The sequence below is a fragment of the Anas platyrhynchos genome, chromosome 7, assembly GCF_047663525.1.
Source record: "Anas platyrhynchos isolate ZD024472 breed Pekin duck chromosome 7, IASCAAS_PekinDuck_T2T, whole genome shotgun sequence".
Taxonomy (NCBI): Eukaryota; Metazoa; Chordata; class Aves; order Anseriformes; family Anatidae; genus Anas; species Anas platyrhynchos.
Window position 1 is genome coordinate 38,499,493 of NC_092593.1, and position 23,197 is coordinate 38,522,689.

The 23,197-nt window shown below is 45.9% G+C and overlaps 1 protein-coding gene across 15 annotated transcripts in view; it reads right to left on the reverse strand.

Moving 5' to 3' along the window:
- The window catches only part of ANKRD44 (ankyrin repeat domain 44), a 141,696-nt gene that overhangs the window by 112,679 nt on the left and 5,820 nt on the right, over nt 1–23,197 (reverse strand). For 2 of the 15 annotated variants that reach the window (XM_072040583.1, XM_072040578.1), the window contains exon 1: nt 14,264–14,422. The exons of 12 other annotated variants lie outside the window; for them this stretch is intronic. In XM_072040583.1, coding sequence (XP_071896684.1) covers nt 14,264–14,290 — 27 coding nt within the window. In that variant the 5' untranslated portion in view covers nt 14,291–14,422. Of the gene's footprint in view, nt 1–14,263; nt 14,425–23,197 lie in introns of those variants that run through there. One more of the 15 variants, XM_072040575.1, reaches the window with a different exon arrangement.

Genomic DNA, 23,197 nt, shown 5'->3' on the forward strand with positions numbered 1-23,197 from the left:
ATGCAAAAAGGAAGACTTCGTAAGCATAGGTTAGAGCAGACTTTTCTTATATTGGTACAAGAAACTTTACTTTACTTTACTTCCCTGGTGGTGCCAGGGCATCATTCCGTTCCGGGCGCCCCTTTGGCAGCCAGCCGTTTGGCCGGCAGCACAAACCTGAATGGTTTTGGGCAGCCTCTTTTAGGAAGCCCCCAATTTAACGCACTGTTCACAGAAAGTCCCACCGTGACATAAGAAAAACCACTTGCCTATCACTACTTCAGCTTTCCAAAAGTATTTTGATGTACAGTCCACACACAGTCCCACAAGAAATGTGTAGAACAAAGAAGGAATTCAAAAATAATTTCTTAGTAATGTAAATACTATACAAGCACATTTGTCTTAAATTCTTTTTTTTTTAATATTATTGTCCCTTTTTTTTTTTTTTTCATTACAGCGTGCAGGGGTTGTTTTTTCATTTCCATGTGCACTCTGCACCTGCGTATTGAACACATTCCTGAACATTCAACAATGCATCTTACCTTTAAGGTCAGGATGTGGTTTTATTGCTGTTTTGAAGCTGTTTTTTCCTTTTAATCTACTTTTTTAGGGTGTGCGGAAGCTACATGGAGCCACATACCAAAAGAAATTCTTTTTCTGTCAAGCCGTTCCCCGTGGTCGCAGCAGCTCATCCACAGCCCACCTGCACTGGGCTCCTCTCTTTGCACAAACCCTGCAAGGCAGCAGACGTGCTGACAGAGCAATGCAAGCAGTATCACAGCTGGCAGAACGAGCAGCACACAATAATTTCAAAAGACAAGAAGAAAGCAGAACAAAATTTCCAAAAGAACGAACAGATGAAACTAATTATCCGGCAATTTCAGAGACAGACTTTGGGTGGCTTAAGAGGAGGCGTGGCAGAGTTCAGGAAGGGAAAACCAGAGGCAGCCAAGGAGTCTCAGCTATTCTAGGAGAATCCAGGGAGTGTGATGCCACGCGGGATCGAGACACAGAATTTAATAACTGCTTGGAGCCAGGCTGAGGCAGGAAAGAGGGCGCGACGTTTTTGTGAAAGATGCAAGCTTTGGAAGCAGACACACCATAGCTCTGAGTGCACGCTGGGCAGCACAGCAGCGCATCACTTCTGCTCTCCGCTTCGGTCCCTGAGAGGTTGCCCTGGGTTGGGACAAGCAACTGCAGCGTCTGTGTTCAGAAACAACTGGAATAAACCAGAGATCAGCCAGCCCAGGTGTTTTCAGCAACACACCCATAATGCTGCCAGACTAAGGTTTACAACGTGGCTTCAGAGCATGGACTTCAAAGGAAGAACCAGCACCAGCCACGGAGACCACCTGCCTTATGACAAAGGCTTTGCCTACCACAAAACAGCCTGCCTCAGGTCCTAAAGGTATGCAGAAACTACATAACCTGCCGTTACTCTTGCAAAATCATCATCTACTTTGTCCACTTGCTTTTAAGATGGGACATAATTCATGTTACCTTCAAGCAATTAGAGTGTGTGTTCTGTAATCGTGAGAAACAGTTAAATGTGCTCACACCTCTGCTGTATCGAGCTTATCTGCTCTCACCTCTCTTCAATCACTATTCCTTTCTGCTGGAATTTATTATAAAAGTAAAGAGATGCCAAATATAACCAACTTTTAAAATCTATACAAGTAGCAGAAACTCTGGTGTGTCCTGTTGCAGCCAGAAGAATAAACTATTCAAATTTCCAAATATTTAAAAAATATTAAAAAGATGTTAACCCATGCATCTAGAAGCAAAGAAATCCTTCTTCAAGCAGGAATTGTGTCGCCCTCCTAACATTGAAATTTGCACTCACTCATCCCTCTGCTTCATCAATACAGCCAAAATGTTCTCAATAGACAGCTTTTCTAGCTGTTAAAAATAATGTTAATAATCAGAAAACATCAGGTTATCTCTCCCCCTTCCGTTCGTTCATCTGTCTTTGTAACATACTGGAAATATCTGTGCTGGCATGCAAGAAAGGAACTGTAGGGTACCATGTAAGGATTAAAAATGCTTCTGAATAGAGGAGTCAGTATCTTAAAGCCACTGCTACCTTGTGACGCTGGGTAGATTCAGACACTATTACATTCCTTACATATCTACCAGGATCCTGCTAGAGCATATTTATTTTCTCCTCAGTTTTACAGCTTTCATTAAAGCAAACAAAGGATTTTTGCCCCATTGCATGCCGAAACTGGAACTGCTTGCCTTGGCAACCAAATCCTGTAATTTCTACTCATGCCAAAAGCATCTTCATATATCACTAACTTTGCCACAGCTACGTCAGAGCTTGAGCAGAAAGCTGTGTTGCTGGTAGAGAGCAAAACACGCTCTGAGGGTCTGCAAAGAAAACAGTCACGGAAAGCAACTGGTGAAGAGAAAGAGGATCCTTGCAGCAGCTTCCTGTATTAAAAAGGGCAGGAAAATCACCCAGGTGCCAGCCTCTCACCACACTTGTATGAGGAACAAGCCAGGCACTTACTGTTCCTCATTTTTCCCCTTGAGGTTAGCAGAAGTCCAGGCCCTTCACAGGGTTGTTACTGCTGTTGTGAATGCAACGTTAAGTTTCAAACAAGAGCACCCAAGGTCCCGTTTCCCTGCACAGAGCAGAAAATCAGCAGCAGAGACTTCACTTCTCAGAAATCCTTACTTCCACCGTCCCAGAAACAATTGTGAACAAGAAATGTTATAACTTCCCAACATGACGCTCTTGACTCCTGCTCCACTATCAGAAAGGCCAGATGCCACCGAATGCAGGGAACGTCAAACATCGCTGAAATTTGGGGGACCAGGATGCAGCCCCCCGTGCTTAGGGCTTTAAAACTCCAGACAGCTATAGCAAATGATATTGTAGTTTCAAAATCTGAAATAATGCCAGTCTTCCTGTCGCTCTGAACCTTTGCAAGAAAAAAAAAAATAAAGATACGGGTCCTTCATTATGATGAACATTTGCTTCCATGCTTCTTTTGCAGCTGTTGTTTTTGTTTTTATTTTTTTTAAATTACCTTAACATCCTTTAGATGCTTATAAACCTGCTGTTCAACAATTTGCTTCGTATACTTCACAATGTTGGCATCAAATTGACTAACTCTCTGGCTCCTCACTTCCCCCTTACAAAAAGGCATAAAGTTTGTCTGTCTCCAGTCCTGTATTTTCCCCATCGTTCACAGACAAAAAATAATCTTTTCTAACATTTCACACTTCTACGGCTATTTTTTCAATTTTTCTGACTGCATGCATCCATTTGCACACCTTCCACGTCGTGTAGCAGACCCATAATATCATTTGCCATCGTTTTCAAGGCGGGCAGGAGAGGCAGTGGGAAGCGGGACTCTCAGCCTGCAGCCGCCAGGGACACGCTGGGGTTAACGGCAGGAGGTGCCAGCTGAGTGCTGGTTCCCAAATTTGGAAGAAGTAACAAAAAAAAGTTTCTTTCCCCATCATTTACGAAGCATTGCCTCGCTCTGTACCAAGCGCAGAAGCCGTGTGGCTGAGGCAGGGGAGCTGGCGTTTGGGGAATGGAGTTTGGCTGAATCATCCCGAGGTCCTGCGAGATCTCCCCTCTCCTCCCCTTCCCCGCTCCCAGAGCCCACAGTCAGCTCACCATCAGAGTGTCAAGGACGTCCCGTTACCCTTGATAAATGAGGGTGAGCACGGGGAAAACATTTGTCTCGGTAGATGGCGGAGGCAGGTAAAACACTTGCTTTGCCACTCAAAGCAAGCAATCCTCACATAAAACCTCAGAAAGCAGACCAAATCTCTGAAGTCTCCTAAGCCCTACAATGTTTTTAATAAAACATTTATTGTAAAAGCAGGCATCAATAGGCAGTACATGCTCAGCCACAGCAAGGCAGAAAGCGGCATCGGGTAATCCCCAATTTTAGCCAATAACAAACCATGAGGGAACCGACAGGGAGAGGAGAGGAGATGCTGCTCCCTCAGCATCAGCTCTGAGGGAAAGCCTGTGGGAACACGCTGGGTCTCAGACAAACCAAACATTTTCAGCCTGTAGCACTCCAGAGGAGCAGACAGCTCTGTGCAGTGCTTCCTGTGTAAGCAACACAGTTAATTAACTCTGTGTTGATTAATGGGGCGCTCTCACATCAAGAATTTATTGAGTCTGTTATTATATACAAGGTCATAATTGCCAAACAGCCGCAGCTAAATACCATTCCTTGCCGTCTACTCCTTAAGCATCATAATGCAAAATTAATTGGTACTTGTTTGCTAATGAATATGAAATATTTTAAGTCATGCACCATAAAACTTACCACTGGTATGTTTCTTTCTAAACACCCATGAACGAACTAAACTGCTTTAATACCTTGGGAAGAGCCTCCTCTCTTGGACCCGCGTGGGATGGGCAGTTCACTGCTCTTCGTAGCAGGGCCTTGCTGCGCTCAGACGTTTACCAAAAGAGCTGTTCTAGAAGAATTAGCCAGTAGTAATTCCACTTCCACAATGCATTACGACTGACTGCCAACAGATGCTTTCATGCAAGGCTATGAGGAGCACCCACACCAAAATACCTACCCAGAACAGTTATTTTGGGGCAGCTGTTTCAGTGGATTTCCAAGCTCAACTGAGATCAGCTCACAGCAACTGATCGAACTTGGCCTGGGGGTAGCAGGGAAGATCAAAACGACACTTGAACCCCTTTGTCCCTTGTGGGATCCTTACCTCCAGGGTTAGCCTCTGTGCACAGACAGGGCTTGCAGCATAACAAAGCAAATCCCCAGGGTGAAAGAAAAACAGCCCAACTCCGGGATATGCTCCCCTAGTCCTAAGGGCAGGAGAAACCAGAAACAGCGTCCTGACCCTGGCTCTGCCACGCATGTAGGGTGGGGAAAGCAGAGGGGCACCCACACCACAGCTGCAAGGGGCTGCAAGGCTGGGGATACATCCCCAGCCGAGGAAAGCCCTTCTGTTTACCTACCTGCAGAAATAACATTTCCTCTAGTTATATTTCTGAAGTCTTGGTAATGCAAACCTTTCTTCAACCACATCTGTTTCAGAAAGACGGGGTATGAGCTACACAAACAAGGTCTGACTGGTTTTTTTAATTAGTTTAAGGTGGACCCAACAAAAACACGGCTTTTGTGTTGATGTCACGCGTCATGCTATGAACCACAGGGATCAGCACAGCTCTAAGGGGAGCGCAGCACGTGAGAACAAATGCAGGAAGGCTCAAGCAACCAGGCTTTCCTCTAAGCCAACTGCTTGTCCTTTTGCAGAGAGGACTGCTTGATCAGTGAAACCAAAAAAATCTGGACCGTTTTCTCTACTGCTTGAAAGCAAACAAACTACACCAAAAGAGGGAGAGTCAGGAACCAGAGAATCACTTCTCAAACGCAATGCTATTCCTGGGACTGCACCCACACAGCGTTAGCACGGGTATTTACACAGTGCTTATTTTTGATGCTTCAGTATCCCAGCGAGCAGCAGTGCAATTCAGCCTAGCAGACCGGACAGCTCAATAAGCTCACAAGGCCAGGCAACACATGAAGTGGTTTTGTCACTTCTGTGGGTCAAAGCCTCGGAGCACCCTTTGTGCAGGCAGCTGTGAAGAGGCATTTGGCAAAAGCCTGCTCCATGCTAGAGCTCTGTGGAGGCAGAAAATACAGAAGCAAAGGTTAAGGCACTGAATTATGCCTGCTTGTCCACTTGGTTTAAATTTTGTCCCTATAGAATCAACTGAGGGATTCTTCAGACAGCTGTCTGCAAGCCCACAGGTCTTCAAAGACCCTTTTTCTAAAGTGCTGGAGACCACACGTCGGCGTGGAGTCACTCGTAAGGAGTCACAGAAGGGTTTTCAGACAGTCGTCTGCAGAGCTCCTCCGCTTGGGGAACCCGAAGTGCTGAAGATCATGTGCCTCTGCTCGATTTGCTGTCGTTCTTCTCTCCATTTCCAGGCAGCTCCCCGGTAAACCACACACCTGCCTCAGAGGGCACAATACAGTCATGAGAACCCATTAAAGATGCACAAACATTACCGGGAACTAGAACCAGAAGATCATAAATGTGATCCCCGATTAACATAAAGCCTGTGCACAGGCCTGTTGGAAGAGGGCAGCAGCAAGGCACGCTGCAAGCAGCTACCCCAGCTAACAGTCCTCTGTGGAGGAGGAGGACAAATCTGTTCAGCCCAATTTGCTCCATTTCAGAGAAGAAATATTACTCCTCTGGGTAGCAGGGGTGAGGCACAAATTCACCGGTCTTCACAAAAACGCTTCTAAAAGCGTCTTCTGCTTAGAAGCTAGATCGTATGTACGTAAATATTGACAAATAATAAGCGTGACTTAGTAAGGAAACTGCCTGGTTTCAGCCTGACATGAAGTGGACCTTGTGTGAACGCACCCAGGAACGCCACCCCATCCACTTACAGCAAGTTTGCCTTGCTTGAGTTTGGGAGGCTACCTCCATTTCTCTCAACCCACCCAGCTTTACGTGCATGCTGTGGCCAAGCGTCACACAGCCCGGGATTATTAGGACATTTAGTCTACAGAAGTGGCGCTAAGGCACAACAGGCTGATCTCATTTTTACCATTTGTACGGCCAGCTACAATGCTAAGCCTATGACACGGGATTAGCAACCCAAGGCAGCCACCCACTGCAAGCAGCCAGAATAAACCTTAACCTAACCCACCAGGTGACCCAAAAACCATTCCCTAACAGAGCGCTTTCTCTTAAGCAGCACCAGTGCCTGTTTCACACCTTACAGAACCAATATCTAAACAAAATGTTCGCTAGCAGTGTGCTATGAAACCGCGTGTCACCGTTCATTTCTCATCTTGCAACATCCTAAGCCTGGCAGCAGCCCACGCAGTACAAACAGCACTCACACAGCGTGCAGGGCGCAAGGGCACCGCTGTGATTCAGCCAGGGAAAGAAGTAAATCAGGATTTGGTTCTTGCTCTGTCACCTGCTGTGCTCTCAGACTGGACTTGCTCGCGGAGTCTCTCGGCACCCAGCTCCCGCGCTGCAAATCAGGATGAGGGCCACCTCCTCCCAACCTTGCTCTCCGTCCCACCCGGGTACGTCACCCCTCTCCTCCACGCCTCCCTCGGGGTCCAGGCTGCAGCCCCCCTGTTCCCCACCACCACTCCAAAGCCCTCTTGGCAGGGCAGCTTCACACCACCTCCCACCTGCCTTCAGCCACAGGCTCCATCCACAGAAAGCAGCACCAGAAGCGAGGCCACGACCCCTAACAGAGGAGGGGATTACACACATCCCTAAAGGATCAGGGCTTGTTTACATTAAAATAAAGACACTTCCTCATGCTGGGCTTGATTCCCACCGAGAGGGAGGCAGCTGGACTGCTCACCTAAGCACACTCCTCTCAGGCAGGAGGGATGCTCGCGGGCTCCGGCACACTGCACTCCTGTGGCTTGTGGAGCTTTTTGGAAACTTTCCTGGAGTCAATGACTAAATAAGTCCCTCTCTTGATTTTAAATTGGAGATAAATGCTGCGTGTCACATTGGCAAGCACATTAAAGCAGCTGGAAGCACAAAGACAATGTGGAGTATTTCAGGCCTTTGTTCTCTCATTTTTTACCCATGGCATGTTAAGCAACTAAAGAACACGCTGAGCAAACCAGTGCTTTACGGGCAATAGCACAGGCTTCCAGCCTCTAAATCCCATCTTTTGCTACTGGCACGAGCGCACGCAGTTAGGAAGGGGAGAATGAAAACACTGGTGAAAAGGACACGTTGCCCATCTATTATAAGTACAGGGAAAATGAACTTTATGCACAGAAGGACAGCAACACGGGTGCTGCTACCAGCATGTTGCTGTAAGCGCAAAGCAGCTCCCCCACGCTCCTGCAAAGGCAGTCGGGAGTCAGCGCAGCCAAAGGCAGAACTTGGTCTGAAGAAGAGCTGTCAGAAGGCAACCTGCAGCCCCCTCACCTCAGGCAGGCAAGGAGCCCGTCGCATCAGAACGATGTTACGATGAAATGGGCCAGGTTCTCCATCCGAGTGGTATTGCCTACATTATTAATGAAGAAACGTATACAAAAGCTGACTGACATTCAGAGAAGTTTCCTTTCCCAGAGAGGATTCTGTAATACTTACGTGTCTACCAGAGCAACTGCTCTTTAGTTTATACCTTGTCCAAACACGAAAGGATAACTCATGAGGTTAGCAATACTTGATTTCTACCTTTTAACTATTTAATTTCTTCAAGTTACAAGCTCTCTCCTGCTGCCAATACTTTGTTTATAGAGACATCAGACACAGGTATGCAATTCAGGAGGCACCACAGGATTATTTTGCTCTAAGTCTTTGCATGGACAAGAGATCAAGCAACAAGTCTCTAAAATTGTAACGCCTGCAACACAGGGGGAGGGACAAAAAAAAAACGTCATATGTCGAGATCACAAAATATGCCAGAACAGAAACGGCAATGTTTAAACACCAAATTATTCATTGCTAGTGCTAGTGATCATTTGCAGACGTTGCGTCATTAAAGATATCAAGATGTGGCCTTGGAGGAATCCTACATGTACATCATTCACCAGTAAAAGGTTTTTTTCTTGAGAAATCAACTTCTTCATTAAAAAAACAAAACAAAAACAAAAAAACTAAAGCTTTGGCTCAGCAAACAGATCCAATCAGATATATCTGTCAAGACCGTGCAGAAGTCAGCCACTATGGTTTTACTTACTTCCTCATAAAGATGCAGTAGCATGCAGCTGCAGGGAGGAAGCAGGAGCTTTGCAAGGGCATTCTCCCCAAGCACTCCTTTAAAATTCGAAAGCAAGCTATTACAAATAATTCAAGCACAAAAATGCACGTCCGTACATAAAAACAACTCATAACACGAAGTACAAACATCGACCAGACAAGCTTACGTTAGGCAAGGAGATTTAACATCGCGAGGCAAAAACACGTTAAACACCCTCCAGTTTTGGCTGTACATCTGCAGCCTGGGACAACTTTTTCTTCCCCCAAAAGCAACACATATGCAAATGTCTGTCATCAAAAAGCACGCACTTTTTCAGAATGTCACAATTACCTAGCCACAACTAACTGCTGTAATTTGTTGACCAACTCCTTGCAAACTTCAATAATGGCCTCAAACCCTCAGATAAAACTGCAAAATAATTTCCCTTCTTTTAAATGTAATTTTGTAATGCTTTGATTCCCACCCATCACCAGGCTGAAGGGCTCCAGGATCATGCTGCTACATGCTCCTAGTGCAGCAATTAAACCAAGGCTGAAGCCACAGCCAGCAGCTGTGGGAACTATTTAGTCCAGGCTTTGCAGCTAACAAAAAAAGTGACTTAAGTCAGCTATGTGCTTTTGAAAAAAAAATAATAATTTAAAAATTGAAACACCTGAAAATGCAATTTTTCTAGGTCTTAAAGCATCTAAACTAAACGGTTAAAATACGGAGGTATGACAAAAATCATGTTCTGCTAGTAAGTTTAGCTCACCCATATGTTTTGCAACATACATGTACAGAAGCAGCAGTATGTGAAGCAGTGGCTTCAAGTGGAGGAATAAAAATCCAATTATATGGTCAATGTTATCAAAACGTACTTTTAAATGCTGGCCTAATACAGGCCCATACCTATAATACCTGGCTCCTGTAGGCACCTGATGACACTAGAACCAGTATTAGTATCAGAGAAAAGAAAAAAAGTTCTAGTCAACGGGGATTAAAAAGGGATAAAAAGGCTAAAAAAACACAATATGCTGACTTACTGCGTACAGTATCTGCCCAAGCCTGCAGACAGCCTAAACAGCAGCTTTTAAAGACCAAAGGGCTGGTCTTTCAAAGGAACAGCCCGAGATGTGCTGTTCTCAACAAGCCTCCCCACATCTCGGGCCTGTGGCCACTCCAGCAACCAACAGGCGGGCCCCGGGGTCCGCAGGCTCCCAGAAACCCCACATGCAGCTACATGGCCATTTCCTTTGCTGTCTGCCTCTGGTTTGCCCCGAAGACCAGGCAGCCTAGGCATCTTGGTGTAAGCTTCACAAAATCCTCACAGCATCACCACACTTCTGGAGGGTTTCTCCTCTACAGAAAAATATACAAATAGACGTGAGCACAGTGCACGACTCCAGGATCCTCCTGATAAAAATTTACCTCAAAACAAGCTACGAAGCCATCTGAAAATGATACTTCATAAGCCATGACCAAAAAAAGCAAGCAGCTTCCTTTCCTGCTCTGCACCTTCCTCTCTTTGGGGACTCAAAGTCTCTTTCCCCCCGTCTGAAGAGGGCCAGACACGAAACCTGTCAGAGCTCCGCGGCCACCTGGGAGGCAGCAGCACCCACCCTGCCCACACCGCTAAGCAAGGGCAGGAATTTTCCAGAGTTTTTTTTATTTTAAAACACACACATTTGGAAATGTAATCAGCTTTGTTAGGAGATTATTTGTTACTGTTGTACTCATTTTGCTTTTGAGTGTGTTCGGATCAAATCCAGCCTCTGCCCAGGCGATTTTTATGATTTCTGACATCTGTTTAAAATCATTTTAAACATCTGTTTAATGCTGTTTCTCTGTGACCATAATAAAAAGGATCCTGATGGTCAGTGAGAACTGTCGAAGACAGGAAAGCGTTTGGGAAAGGGAGAGAAATGGTCCTTTCAGTTCCAGTCACACCGCATTGCCCTCAGCAGCCAAGGACAACAGGCAAAATACCTGGAGACAGGATGAGGTTTTGCAGCTAATAGCAGCCTCGGTGCACACACCATTTAGCTGGGCTTCATTACCCTCACACACGCTTGTAAGGGTAACCTAAAAATTATCGTTGTTTTCTGCATACGGGGCCTGAGCTGGTGAAACTAAAGTGACAGGAAATTTGGGCCCCCAGGTGCACTGGGTCAAGGCCTGTCTCAAATCTACAGCGAGTGTCTCTCCGAATTCAGGCACAAAAGCACCAAGCGCTGCATCTCTTAAAAGTAGCTACACCGACTTGATCTTTATGTAACTTCTGATTTTTGTTCACAGAAAAGATACCCGGTGCTTTCCAAGGACAGAATGACGCATTTCCCACATGAACATGGGTGGCCACAGGCAGCACCCAGGCAGGGCAGAGCTTGCAGCAGCCTCCAACAGCCACCAGGACAAACACAGGGGCTGCTCCGTGCACCGCTGCCCCAACACGGGTGAGCCGGCAGAGCACTGGCATCCCAAATCCGACGTAACTACCTCAGATTAAAAGCACATTCAGCAGGACTTCAGCTAATAGGCTTTCTCTTGAGAAGTCTGCACGTGGCAAACGCAGAAATGATTCTCAAGAAACTAAGCTACTTGATGCAAACGTGAGCAATTAAGAACAAGCTGTGTGAGAGGCGCAAGCAGGGAGACCTGTGGTGGGAAACACCCCGGCCACAGCTGCTCAGGGGCAGATCCAGGCAACAACAGCTGCTTGAAAACCAGCCACAAAATTCAGAAAAACAAGTGATACCCCCAGACAGTTTTGGTAAAGGGAAAGGAGACTTGCAAGGAGGAGGAAACGGCAATGCAAAACACAGTCACGAACAACCAGCAAAAGAAAGAAGCTTTCCTCAGCCAGCCCCTGAGGGAGCACGGGAAGGTTTTTTCACGCCCCATCATCTTGTCCACAGAGCCAGGCTCGAGATGTGTCAGTGAAGCTTCCGCCTGAAAGTCTCTGGCCACCCATTTGTTGAAACACTCATCTTCTGCTCATTATGAACTCCAGCTTACGCACAAAGGCTTTTATCGCATATAGCTGCATCCTCACATATTATAAAACACAGATGTTTATCAGAATGAAAAAGGTGCAACCAATAAACTGAGTAGGGAGCAACACAGAAATAACTCAGACCTGAATATTATATATATATATATATGTACATATATATATATATTTAGTCCTTAAAGCAACTCACATGCTTGTTGTAATCAGCATTCACTACAGAGATGGTGAGGGAAAAAAAAAAAAAAGAACAGATAAAAGTTTTATGATTTAGAATAAGTTTCACAGTATTTTTATATGACGATGGGAGTATTTAGAACTGTTACAACTGCACAGGCACATCAATATAAAGATTAAAATGCTAGCAATTATGACTTGGTTTAGGTTGTTTCACTTTAACATTCAGAAATTACTACTGGGGGGGTTACTGAAGGGAGAGTCCTGAGGGAAGTTCATGCAGAAATGAATAATGGTAGAAATGCACTTCCTGTGGTTAAAAGATTTAAGGGCTTCTCATGGCACAACTGATGAGCTAGCAATTGCAGTCACTTGGAAACAAATTCAAGTAACCTACATGCACCGTATGAAAAATACTAAAGTCTGAAACTGAGCTCTCCTGCCTAAGGACAGAATGCAGCCAAACAGACAGAGACACTAATCTCTTTGGAGGTTTAAGCACAGCAATACCTTGACACCTCTCAGCAGTACCAGAAAAAAAGCAATAATGGAAGTCTGCCTTTCTTCAAAGCCTGTGATTAGTTTCTCTTCTGTTTGGAGGCTCTGTGCGCTGTTAGATGCCATTGGTAAGAGAAAGCAAGAATGAAGACAAGGAGTAAACAAGTTTCTTGGAGAAACATGCTTAAACACTCAACGTGGGATTCTCCAGTCTTCTCCTAAACAAGTCTCTCCTCCCTGGGAGAGAACATCATGGAGCCAGAAGAAAGCATGTGCTACAGAAATCGCAACCAGAGGCAGAGAGAAACTCTTGGTTTCAGAGTCAGCTTCCCCTGAGCATCGCCAACGAGACCTGAACAGGCTGCACACTGAGCACACAAAACACCAGCCTGCATTCGCAGCAGTCCAGGTCGCAACCATGGCAGCTACGCCTTGTCCAGTGTCCTACACACCGCAATCCTCATTGCAGGAGACAGCACAGACTGCTGTGGTCTCTTGCATTTAAGCAAAAGGAAGCCGTTTCCTGAATCGCTGCAAGTTATCGCTGCCACAATTGACTTGATACTCAAGAGCAGGAAGAAAGACAGAAGGAGCCTGTTCCTGTAGCCTCAGCAAGCCTGAGCACGGGCAGGGGTTGTCACAGGAGCACAGAACTTGCCAAGCACGCCGTTCTTCGTCCCAGCTTCACCTCTGGTTCACCTGTGTCTATCTTTAAGCACATGGGACAGCTGCTACCACGTGTCTTTTGGTGAGAGGGGCACCAACCTGAGGACAATGCTCTCCAAACCTGAGGTAGATAAGAAGTCCAGCTTGGCCTCACCCACACAGCGCAACCGCTGTGGGCTGTGCGGCACTGACACTTTGGTTACAGCTGCTCGAACTGCCATGGGCTCTGTGCCTACAGCTCTGAACACGCAGGAACAGACACACACGAACCCGTGGGCCCAGCTTTAGAGGAAGTGCTGCAGCCAGCTTTGAGCACGTCCTCCCACTCCTCCAGTCCCTCAGAAGTAAAAGAAGATCTGGTGAAGAAACTGAGGAAAAAAAATTGCAAGAGATCCAGTAGGAAGAGCACAGACAGACCAGTCTATCCCCTGGTAAACAGCAGACAGGTACCTGCAAAGAAAATCTGGCAGCCTGTCATGTCACATCGCCTCTCAGGGCACAGCCCGACCGGGAACCACCACCAACAACCACCACGACACCGAGCATCCCCAAGGCAGGCGTGCTGCAGGGGCACTACAGCGGCTCGAAGGAGCCCCATCCCTCATCTTCAAGGGTGGCCAGAAGAGAAGAGGAGGGCAAACACCGGGCTGACAGCTTGCTGTTGCTTTTTGTGGCAATACGGATTTCATCAAGACGTGATCCACTTGGCTTAAATCTGTCCTGACTTCTGCTGCTGCAGCAAAATCCTCACCACAAGATCTTTAGCTAAAGGTTAAAAATCCTAAAGGCGGTGAAATCAAGGACTTCGTTAAACGCAAGAAGCACTGAAATGGCACAATTTCAGCCTGCCATAACATACGTACTTTTAATATTCACGCTCACAGCCTGGATTATCAACAGGGAGATCCTGAAAGGAGCAGCCTGATCCTTTTTTTTTCATTCCAAGCCTCTTCCCAACGCCTTGGGAAGGGTTTCATGGAGGCTTTTCTGAGGAGGCAGGCTGCGAGAGAGGCTGGCGCTGCGGGAGCAGGGGGTGCGGGACCCCGGCCGCCTGCGGGACCCCCGCGCTGCGGGTTGCGCCGAAACAAGCCCGGCTCGGAGCACGCAGCGCGGCCAGCCCGGGGCTGAGCTCCGGCCCCGAGCTGCCGCCTCCCCCTGCCCCGGGGCCGGCCGGGGGCCTCCCGCCCCACCCCCGCAAGGCCGCGGTGCCCCGGGGCCCGCTCCCTTCCCCCGGCACCCACCTGGTCGGCGAGCTTGAGCACGGCCATCCTCCTCCTCCTCCTCCGCCGCCGCCGCCGCGCACATGCAGCTCCCGCGACCGGCGCCGCTGTCGCTGCGGCGGCTCCGCTCCGCGCCGAGGCGGGGCGGGGGCAGGGGCGCGGGGGCCGCCTCGCCCGGCCCGGCCCGGCCCAGGAAGCGGGGAGGGGCGGCCGGGACGCCTCAGCGCGGCCCGGGCCCGGCCGCCACCGCCGCCTGCCGCCTTTGTTCCCGCTGCCCACGGGCTCCCGGCGCCGGGCACCTGCGGCCCGAGGAAGGGGGGAGCCGGGAGCCGGGCCCCGGGCGGCCCTCGGAGCCCCCGCGAGCCCCTCGGGGGCGTTCGTGGAGCTCCGTGGAACAGGAGGGGAGAAATAAAGAAATAAAGAAATGGGCGTCCTCCAAATTTCCTGTCACAACCGCGGGTGCCCTGAGCTGCTGGGGGGCTCCAGCACCGGAGCCGAGCAGCACGCACGAAGGGGGGATGTGCTTGGCTGCCCCGCTGAGGGGACGAGGTGAAGTCCGCATCATTTAACCGTGAGCACAGGTCTACACGCAGCAACAGGGCTTACAAACGCTCCAAAGGTGGCAACAGGGCGATCAGATTTTTCTGAGGACACATAAATGAAAAGGATCCAAGATCCCCTTTCCCTCCTCTGTCTGGCACACAGAGGCCAAGCTCGGGGTTACCGCATTTTCCCCACACATCAGGTTGTGCAGTAATGCCCCCCTACCCTGGGACATAAGCAAACAAACAAAAAATATATATATATAAAAGTTTTGTTTGTTTGTTTTTTACCTTTGATTACAGAATGGGACAACTTAAAGCAACTTAAAAACAAGAATTGTCTTCTATGGAAGGAAATATAACCGAAGAAGGAAACATGTTAGCTGCAGGCTTCTGAGACATCATTATAGACGGGGATTACAAATAACAAATCACAACATATTTCAACTCCATCTATCTTTAAAAACTTCATTTTAACGGCAAGACTATGCTAATATAAATCAGTCCTTTAAAGGAGAAAAAGCAGCAGGAGACTCCCTTAGCTGCTAGGTTTGAGCTCAGGCCGCTTTTCTTTCTGATATTTGCACCCCTTATGGGTGCAGTGCTATGGTTATTACCATGACAGCAAAGGCGTCCAAGATTTCTCTCAAAGCACAACATCCTCCTCTCCTGTTCACAAAATATCATACCATCATATTACAGGCTTATGACTTACCATGCTGCATCAACTCTTTTTTTTTTTTTTTCAGCTATTTTTTTCAACTGTTTCTTAGCCCTGGCCAGTACCTATTACTAATTTTACAGCATATTTTCACGTGAAACAATGCAGAGTGATCAACTATATTTCCTGGGCAGAAGAGGCGCACAAAACATTACCATCCAGGGCTAATTATCCAAGTAATGGCCACATCTGCAACTCTCAAGCCGGTAGCATTATGTTGACTTTCCATACAGAGACAGCAGTAAGTGTTGTCAAGATAGGCCTTAATGAAAATATGTTTGGCATTGCCAGATTGTGATCTTGGATTAAAACTGTATTTGGAAAGGAAAAAAGCACACTGGGCCTCTGACAGGGAAGCCAAAAGAAACCTTCCGAGGATAGCTGGTGCGTTTCTTCCCCAGTTGCTTGTGCTTAGTCCTAAGAGGATTCTGTGAATCCAGCCAAACTCTTCTGTGAAAGACAAACACAGCACTCATTACACACCCCTCTTTTAAAGAGTAAAATGGGAATGTGAAGCTTTGAACTTTATGCTCAGGCAATTTCTGCGCAAAAACAAGGAGGAGCAAATTTGCCCCAAATACTTTGCAGTTGCCCAAACTGAGACTTTTTGCTTTGCTGGCCACAACACAGTAGGGCTGTGTAGGATACTGGCCTGCTATAAAAGGTTCTGCCTTCCTTGCCCCCAGATCCCTCTCCACCCTTCCTTTTTTTTTTTTCCAATAGTAAAAGGTAAGTTCCTCCAGTTCCATCTGACACTGGATGAACACCATTTGCTCTTAGCAGCCACACATGCACAGCAAGCTGTTTCCTCATTCAGGATTTTGTCAGGAAAGCACGCAGCTTTCCCATACCACTTGGGCTCAGTGAAGCTCCTAGGAAAGTTCAGGTTTTAACATCCAACCTGACCAGAATTTAAGCATTGTCATAAACGATCCATCCTTTGTTATCTCACATGACAATTTCACGTGGTATAATAGTACAAATCTTGGTCGGAGCACTAACAACTTGGGAGGCTCGATATCAGTTCTCTTTCACACGACAATGCTCCTGCATGGTCCTGGGTGGGCAACCCAGTCTTGCAGTGTGCAGTTTATGGAAGAAGTCTCCCACTTTGACACTGCTCAAGGAAGAACTGCAGGTAAAGGCCACTGGCTGCTGCTCTGAGCATAACCCTGCCATCATGGACTCAGCGTTAGTCTTCCCATGCAGAATCAGGAAAACAGTGCCTGGGAGCTGCACCAGAAGAAAAGGAAACAGCCTCCTCGAAATAAATCTGTCTGCACTGTACTTAAATGCTGTGGAGAACTGGAACGTGAGTAGGAAGTAGGTGAACAGACTGAGTGCAGGAGAGAGGGCAGGACCTCTCCCTGCACCACCGTTCCTCCTGCAGGAATACAAATGCATCTGCAAATTATCTACCAGATTCCCACATGCACTTCTACATCGCAGACAGGCAGATCTCCCCATTAGTCTGATGTTTCCGCAGTCTGACAGGATGTGGTCACTCTAAGGCAGCCAAAAGTCTGCACCACCACCCTCCTCCCTGCTCCTGCCCTGCCTGCACAGCTGAGCAGCAGAAGCAGCAGCTCTGCTGTTTTGTTCTCCAAGAGTCAAGCCTGCTGCTGTATTGAAGCAGGATGATTGCTCACAGATGGAGGGTGCGAGCACTCCTGGATGCATGTTTGGCGCCTATCTCATGAAGAAAGCTAAAGGAAATACACCCAACATAGCCCTTAGCAGCATTTATTGGCTACTGTTGAGCATGGATGAAAGATAGGACTGATAGCAGAGGAGATTTATCACTAACCCTTTCTGATGATGATGTCAGGTGTCTAGCACTTCTCTCATCTCTACCTGGTGGCTGTCCTCTAGCAGCAGCACACACACATCCTACTGTGCTGTCTTCCTCTTCTACTGTGGGAGTCAGGCTAGAGAGATGTACAAGCATCATTATAAGATTGCAGGAGTAGACACAAGCAAAAACGTAGAGCAAAAACAAGAGGCCACAGCAGGTGGGCAAGTGAAACACCAGAGATGGTAGCTAAATATTGCTGTCACCATCTCCCCCTCCTGCACTGCTACATCTTGAGGGGATGGTTGTGGAGGGCCAGCAGTCACCTCAGGAGGTGCTCCAAGCTGCCTGTCATTGCCTTCTCCATCTTTTCCCTTTTGCTTTAGTACAAATTATTTTCACAGACAAAGTTTATTTTATTCCCCCTCCAAACCCAAGAGAATTTTTTTTTCTCATAATTTTTCCTCCCAGATCTACTTGTTCAGTATTTACACAGGAAAAAAAATAAAAATCACACAAAATGAAGCAATACACAGATAAGGGGAGAGGAGACCTTAGCAGCACCTCCTCTTATCCAGACACAGGCCTCCTCCCATTTCAAATACTTCTTAATTACGCATTTGCAGCCAGGTAGTTAATGCACAGAGAGGATTAACCATATAAGACAATCGGAAACTATGAATTGAAGCTGAATTTATAACTATTGCAGCCTTCTGCCATGTTACCAAAAAGGAAAAATCACCCCCCATATGTTGAGGTATCCATACCGTTTGTCTTAGCAAGTACCTCTCATGCAGATATATCCATGCACCTACTACTAGGTATGGAAAACAGGTGAAAAATTAAGGCAGATAGGCAGCTCCTTTCTGGTTACATTTGTCTAGAAATGCATAAACCAGTTAAATCAGCAGAAAGACTCATTGATTTACAAGGGCTTTGGACATGGTTTCACAGGATGCAGCAAGGACATGACAAAGCGGGGGAAAAAAAGGGCTTTGCTTCTTGCTACCTTGTATTTCATATGCAAGAGAGATCTGGCTTATTTTTATTTGATCTAGAGGTTTAAACTCTGCTGTCCTTCTGTCCTGTGAAACACCAATTTCTTTGATTCTGCCTGAAGTCTGCCATTAGAAAAGGGGGAGTGAAAAAAAAAAAAACAAACACCATTGGACACTTCGCCATGCTGAACTGCAGGTCTGGACTCTTTACCAAAACAGGCACTACATACCATCTGGTGCTAAGGTATTGGAGTAAAAGGGAAGAAAGATGAGGGGGGAAAAATAAGTTAGCAAGAGGGAAGTTCAGTATTTAAATGTTTTCTTCTCCTCAGCCTACTCAATCAATGGGTGTCTGGAAGATCTTAAACCTCCCGTGTCATTAATCTTCTAGGGGAAACATGAAGAGAAGAATTAAAAAGTGTTAAGTAGTACTGTTAGGGCTTCTTCATGCATAAGGTAACAACGTTTGAGTTTAAAATGTTCAAATCTTCTTCCCTCCCAAATGAGGACGACAATCTCTGGACCTGAGAAGCAGTATCTTCCAGTATTTGTGGTCTGAAGTGACTCATCAGCTTTGAAGGTTTTGTTTTTGTTTTTTGTTTTTTTTTTTTTTGTTTGTTTGTTTTTAAATCTAAATCCTTATTTTCCTGACTCACTTTAAAGTATGCCTGACCTTTCGAGAACTCAGCACAAATGGGCGCCATGGGGCAGGATTCCTGTCCCACTGAAACATCCTGTGTACCCCTTTCAGCGCAGCACCAGGTAGTTGTACGAGTGGTGTTTACCTAATGAGTCATCCTAATCAGAAGGAGATCATTGTTAGCTAAATACACACTCCCAGTCAATTTAAAACACAACACCAATCTCCCTTTGCATACTCATTTCACCTAAGTAACCTGTATCAATTAGTTATCTGTAATCTCTAGCCTTTGAAGTCTTCTTTACTTCCATCCTCAAGATCCAATTCATTGAAGCATTGGATTAACACAACACAGTATTGCATAAATACTTTTAATCTCAGTTGCCTCAGAACATCATTATTATCTTAATGTAGTAAGATTTCATGCATTTGATCTTTTTGCCTCTCAGTACTTGCTTAATCTTCACTTCTGTCTAGTGCTAGGTACAGCCATTGGGACACCACCAATGGACACATTCCAGCAGTGTTGAAATCTACTGACTAAGAATTAATTTTGGAAAGAAACAACCAGGTCAGTTGTCCAAGGTCCAAAGTCATTGTATTGAAAGCAGGGAGTACTGCAGGAGCTCAGATAGGTGGGAATCCACAAACCATCCTCAGTGTGCAGAGAGGAAGATAAGGATTATGCTTGGGCCTCTGCCAGGGCCTGGGGAGTCCAACACCAGCTCTAACATCCAGGCAGAATTTGGGACTGTTCTACTACCAAAACCCTTCTCCAAAACTCAACGATATTCTTCACTGTGCCCAAAAGCTAGCACCACATTTTATTTTTCAGGTCCCACAAAGCAAGAAATCCTCTCCCTGGGGATGCATTTAGCTAGAAGGGGTGTGGAAGCATACAGCAACTAACAAGAAGTTGCCACCAAGGAGGAAATACCACTGTGGTAGTTTTGTCTTTAATGTCAGGGTTTAGCTCATAATCCAAAGGGAGGGTTTTTTCCCTTCCATCAGAGAAGTGATGTGGCCAAGAGCTCTGTGAGGAGAATGATGTGACGGGAGGTGTCAGTAGCGTTATTTTTGGAGGAAGGCTGAAGTCTGGATGAAGTTCTGATCTGCAGGATGAAAACTAATAGAAACATATCAGCCTACCAGATTGTTGTCTGTGCTGCTTTATGGTTAAATTATTAACATGCTACGTGGTACCGCATGTCCCCTTACAGAAAGGCAACACTACACTGGAAACATGCTGAATGAAGGTCTGTGAAATAAACCAATTAAAACGTCTGAATGCACTGAAATACAGATCAGAACAAAACTGGTATGGGGGAACAAAAGGTTTGTGTGTTGTGGTACAGGCTTACCTCAAGCTAGTCAGTCAGTCATAGGCCATGCTAAAACTGACCAACGTTCAAGTTCTTCCTGCAAGATAAATCAGAAACAGCTATTATACACCCTTCTGCTGTAGCAATACTTGGAAACAGCAGACAGCCAGTGCTTGAGGTCACAGGCCATAGCCGAGAAGATCATCTGCAAACTGGAAGAAGCTGACTGGGCTCAGTACCATGTGTTTCACATGTGAGAGGCAAAAATCCATAGGAATAGCCAGAACAGCACTGAAAACAAACAGAAACACCAGACTCCTCGGGGCACTGGATCAACAGAAGGGTCAGACTTGGAAAGAGTTTGTTCTGCATTCAGATACAAAACCATCTACACTCCCCTGCAAATGTAAAATGAGATGGTGTCACAGCTGACTCAGAGGAGGATTTCTTCTATCAAAACATAATTCTTTGATATCCAGATTCCATCCTGCCACTCAGACAATAAAAGAAAACAGCATCTTGCTTCTAACACTGCTAGCCTGGTACATCTTGTGTCTCAATACTGGGCCAACTGTACTAGTCACAACACAGGCTGAAGAGGACAAAGTTCCTACCCAAAGAGCACAGACCTTTGGAACATGAGGAATGACAGAAATCCAGCAGCACAGTTACCTTTGTTTTACTAAATTTTGCTTCACACGCTTCATAACTGCTTGAGAAATTTGTGTGTACCAACAGCACTTGTTCTGGAGCAAACGTGTTGATGGTTCTTTAGGTTATACCTTGTGAGATGTTTTATTCTTCATTCTTTCTACCTCCTTGCTAAAAATTGGGATTTTTTTACAGTGGTTTGTAATGTAAGCCTGAGGGAAGAAAAATCCATTTTTCTTCCTGTGCTTCAGTTAAAGAAGGAAATAAGTAACATGAGCCATGAAAGGACTTTGATCCAGAACTAGGGAATGTAAATGCTTTACAGATGCCAAATAAGGATGTTTCCCAAGAAAAAAAAACAAAGCATTCTCTACCCCAACCCCTTTTCATTTCCAAACAAGGTAATAGAAGGAGAATTTTGTAAGATTTTGATACAAATTCAATTTCTGCAAGAAGTTGCTCTGTTTTCAATAATTATGTACATTCATCAGAATAAACAATTGATTGTTTTGACAGGGGCTTATTGTGCTCTGGGAGGAAATTATTTTTTTTTTTTTTAAGCTCAGGAGTGTCTCTTAAAGCTATATAGAGAATGGAGAGAAATAGGATGGAGTCAAGAATCCCTCTTTAACTGCAATCACGTTGGTGAAAGCGTTCCTCCTGATGGTCACACTGCCTGCACAATGCATCCTAAGCAAAGGCCGCAGCACAAACTGACACTAGTGAAGCCCAGACAGAGTGTCACAAATGGGAAGATCCTGTGGGTGACTGGTTTTATTTATACTGGCTTTTTGGATAGCACATGACCCTGCGCTGTCCTACAAGAACAGCATCAAGATCAGTTCATCTCCGATATTCTTTATGAAAACTCAACCTTTGTGGATAAGAACTGCCGAGAGTCTTCAATAAACAAATGAAAAAGATACAACAGACTGAAATATAAAGTGGTTCTAACTAAACCTGACTTCCCCTTCTAAGAACTGAGGAACCTGCCCCCTATTTCTGTGAATTGGAACAAGGTACCTGTAAGGCAAGTCAGGACGTTAAGTAACTGCTGCAGTTCAGTCACATCCCTTTTAAATGGGTTTGTCTTTCACTGCAGACTCCTTTCAGAGCTCCTACGATGTGCCTATTAGCTATACAGTTAAAAAAAAATGCTAAGTATCTTTTAAGGATGCAGAGCAAAACAGTTCAAGTTCTTTTGAGCACACACACTTTGCACAATATTTTGACACCACAAAGAGTGGAATAAATAACACAAGGCACACGTGTCTGATTTCAAGATAAAAATCTACGGATTTAGCCCATGCAGATGAGCCCTGCATTTGCATGGCACCTCAAGGACATCTGTAAGATTCTGCATGAGTGAAGATGTCTCCCCAGATTGTCTTGCAAGATCAGAAGATCGGGTCAATGGCTGTGTTCCAGATTATGTCTGGAGATGTTAATAGTGACATTATCACAGATACGGCTGCAAGAACAAAGCAGGTCAGAAACACCGGGGCTTCTAAGCTGATGGTACAGCTGCCTTGCTCCTATCTAATTCCCTAAATCCTAGAGCACAGTGAGAATTGAAAACACACTATTCTGGTATAAAAACAGCACCACGAAGCAGCCAGTGTTCAGATATGGGAGCTGAATGATGCGGTTCAGAAATGTCAAACCTTTATCTCTGGGAAATTGCAAGGTGAAAACCCAGTGATCTTCCCAAAGAAAACTGCGTGAATGTATGACAATATACTTTTGTTGTTCTCTTTTACTCCACATTAAAAACCAATTTTGTGCTTATGAACTAGCACTACGGTTTAACCATTATTAATAGTCTACATCTTAGACAAGTGGCTAATACAATAAATAACATCACAACCCTCACCACTATCACGCAGCACTTCTTGGCAGGTTTTGCAGTTCCTTTAGTACAGGAAACATGTTTCAGTACAGTATTTCAGCGATGCTGTGACTCTGTTGACTACAGAGGAAACTGTAATTTTCCAAATGGCTTGTTACGGATTCAGACTGACTTGCCTGGAAGGAGGGAGGAGGACGCAGTCAGAGAGGCTGGGAAAGCTACGCCCGTATTATTAGAATGCTCCCCACTAAGCAGCAACATCTTGAACCAGCGTGCCAAGTAGGACAGACTGGTTTTAATCACAGTAGTCTGCAGTTCAGTGTGAGGCTCCTTACCTAAGTCCTCCATGTCACACCACTGATTTGCTAACAGCTTAAGATAGCTGACAGCAAGCTGCACTGGCCCGGATCAGGACAGATGGCCCATGTTCACTCCAGCAA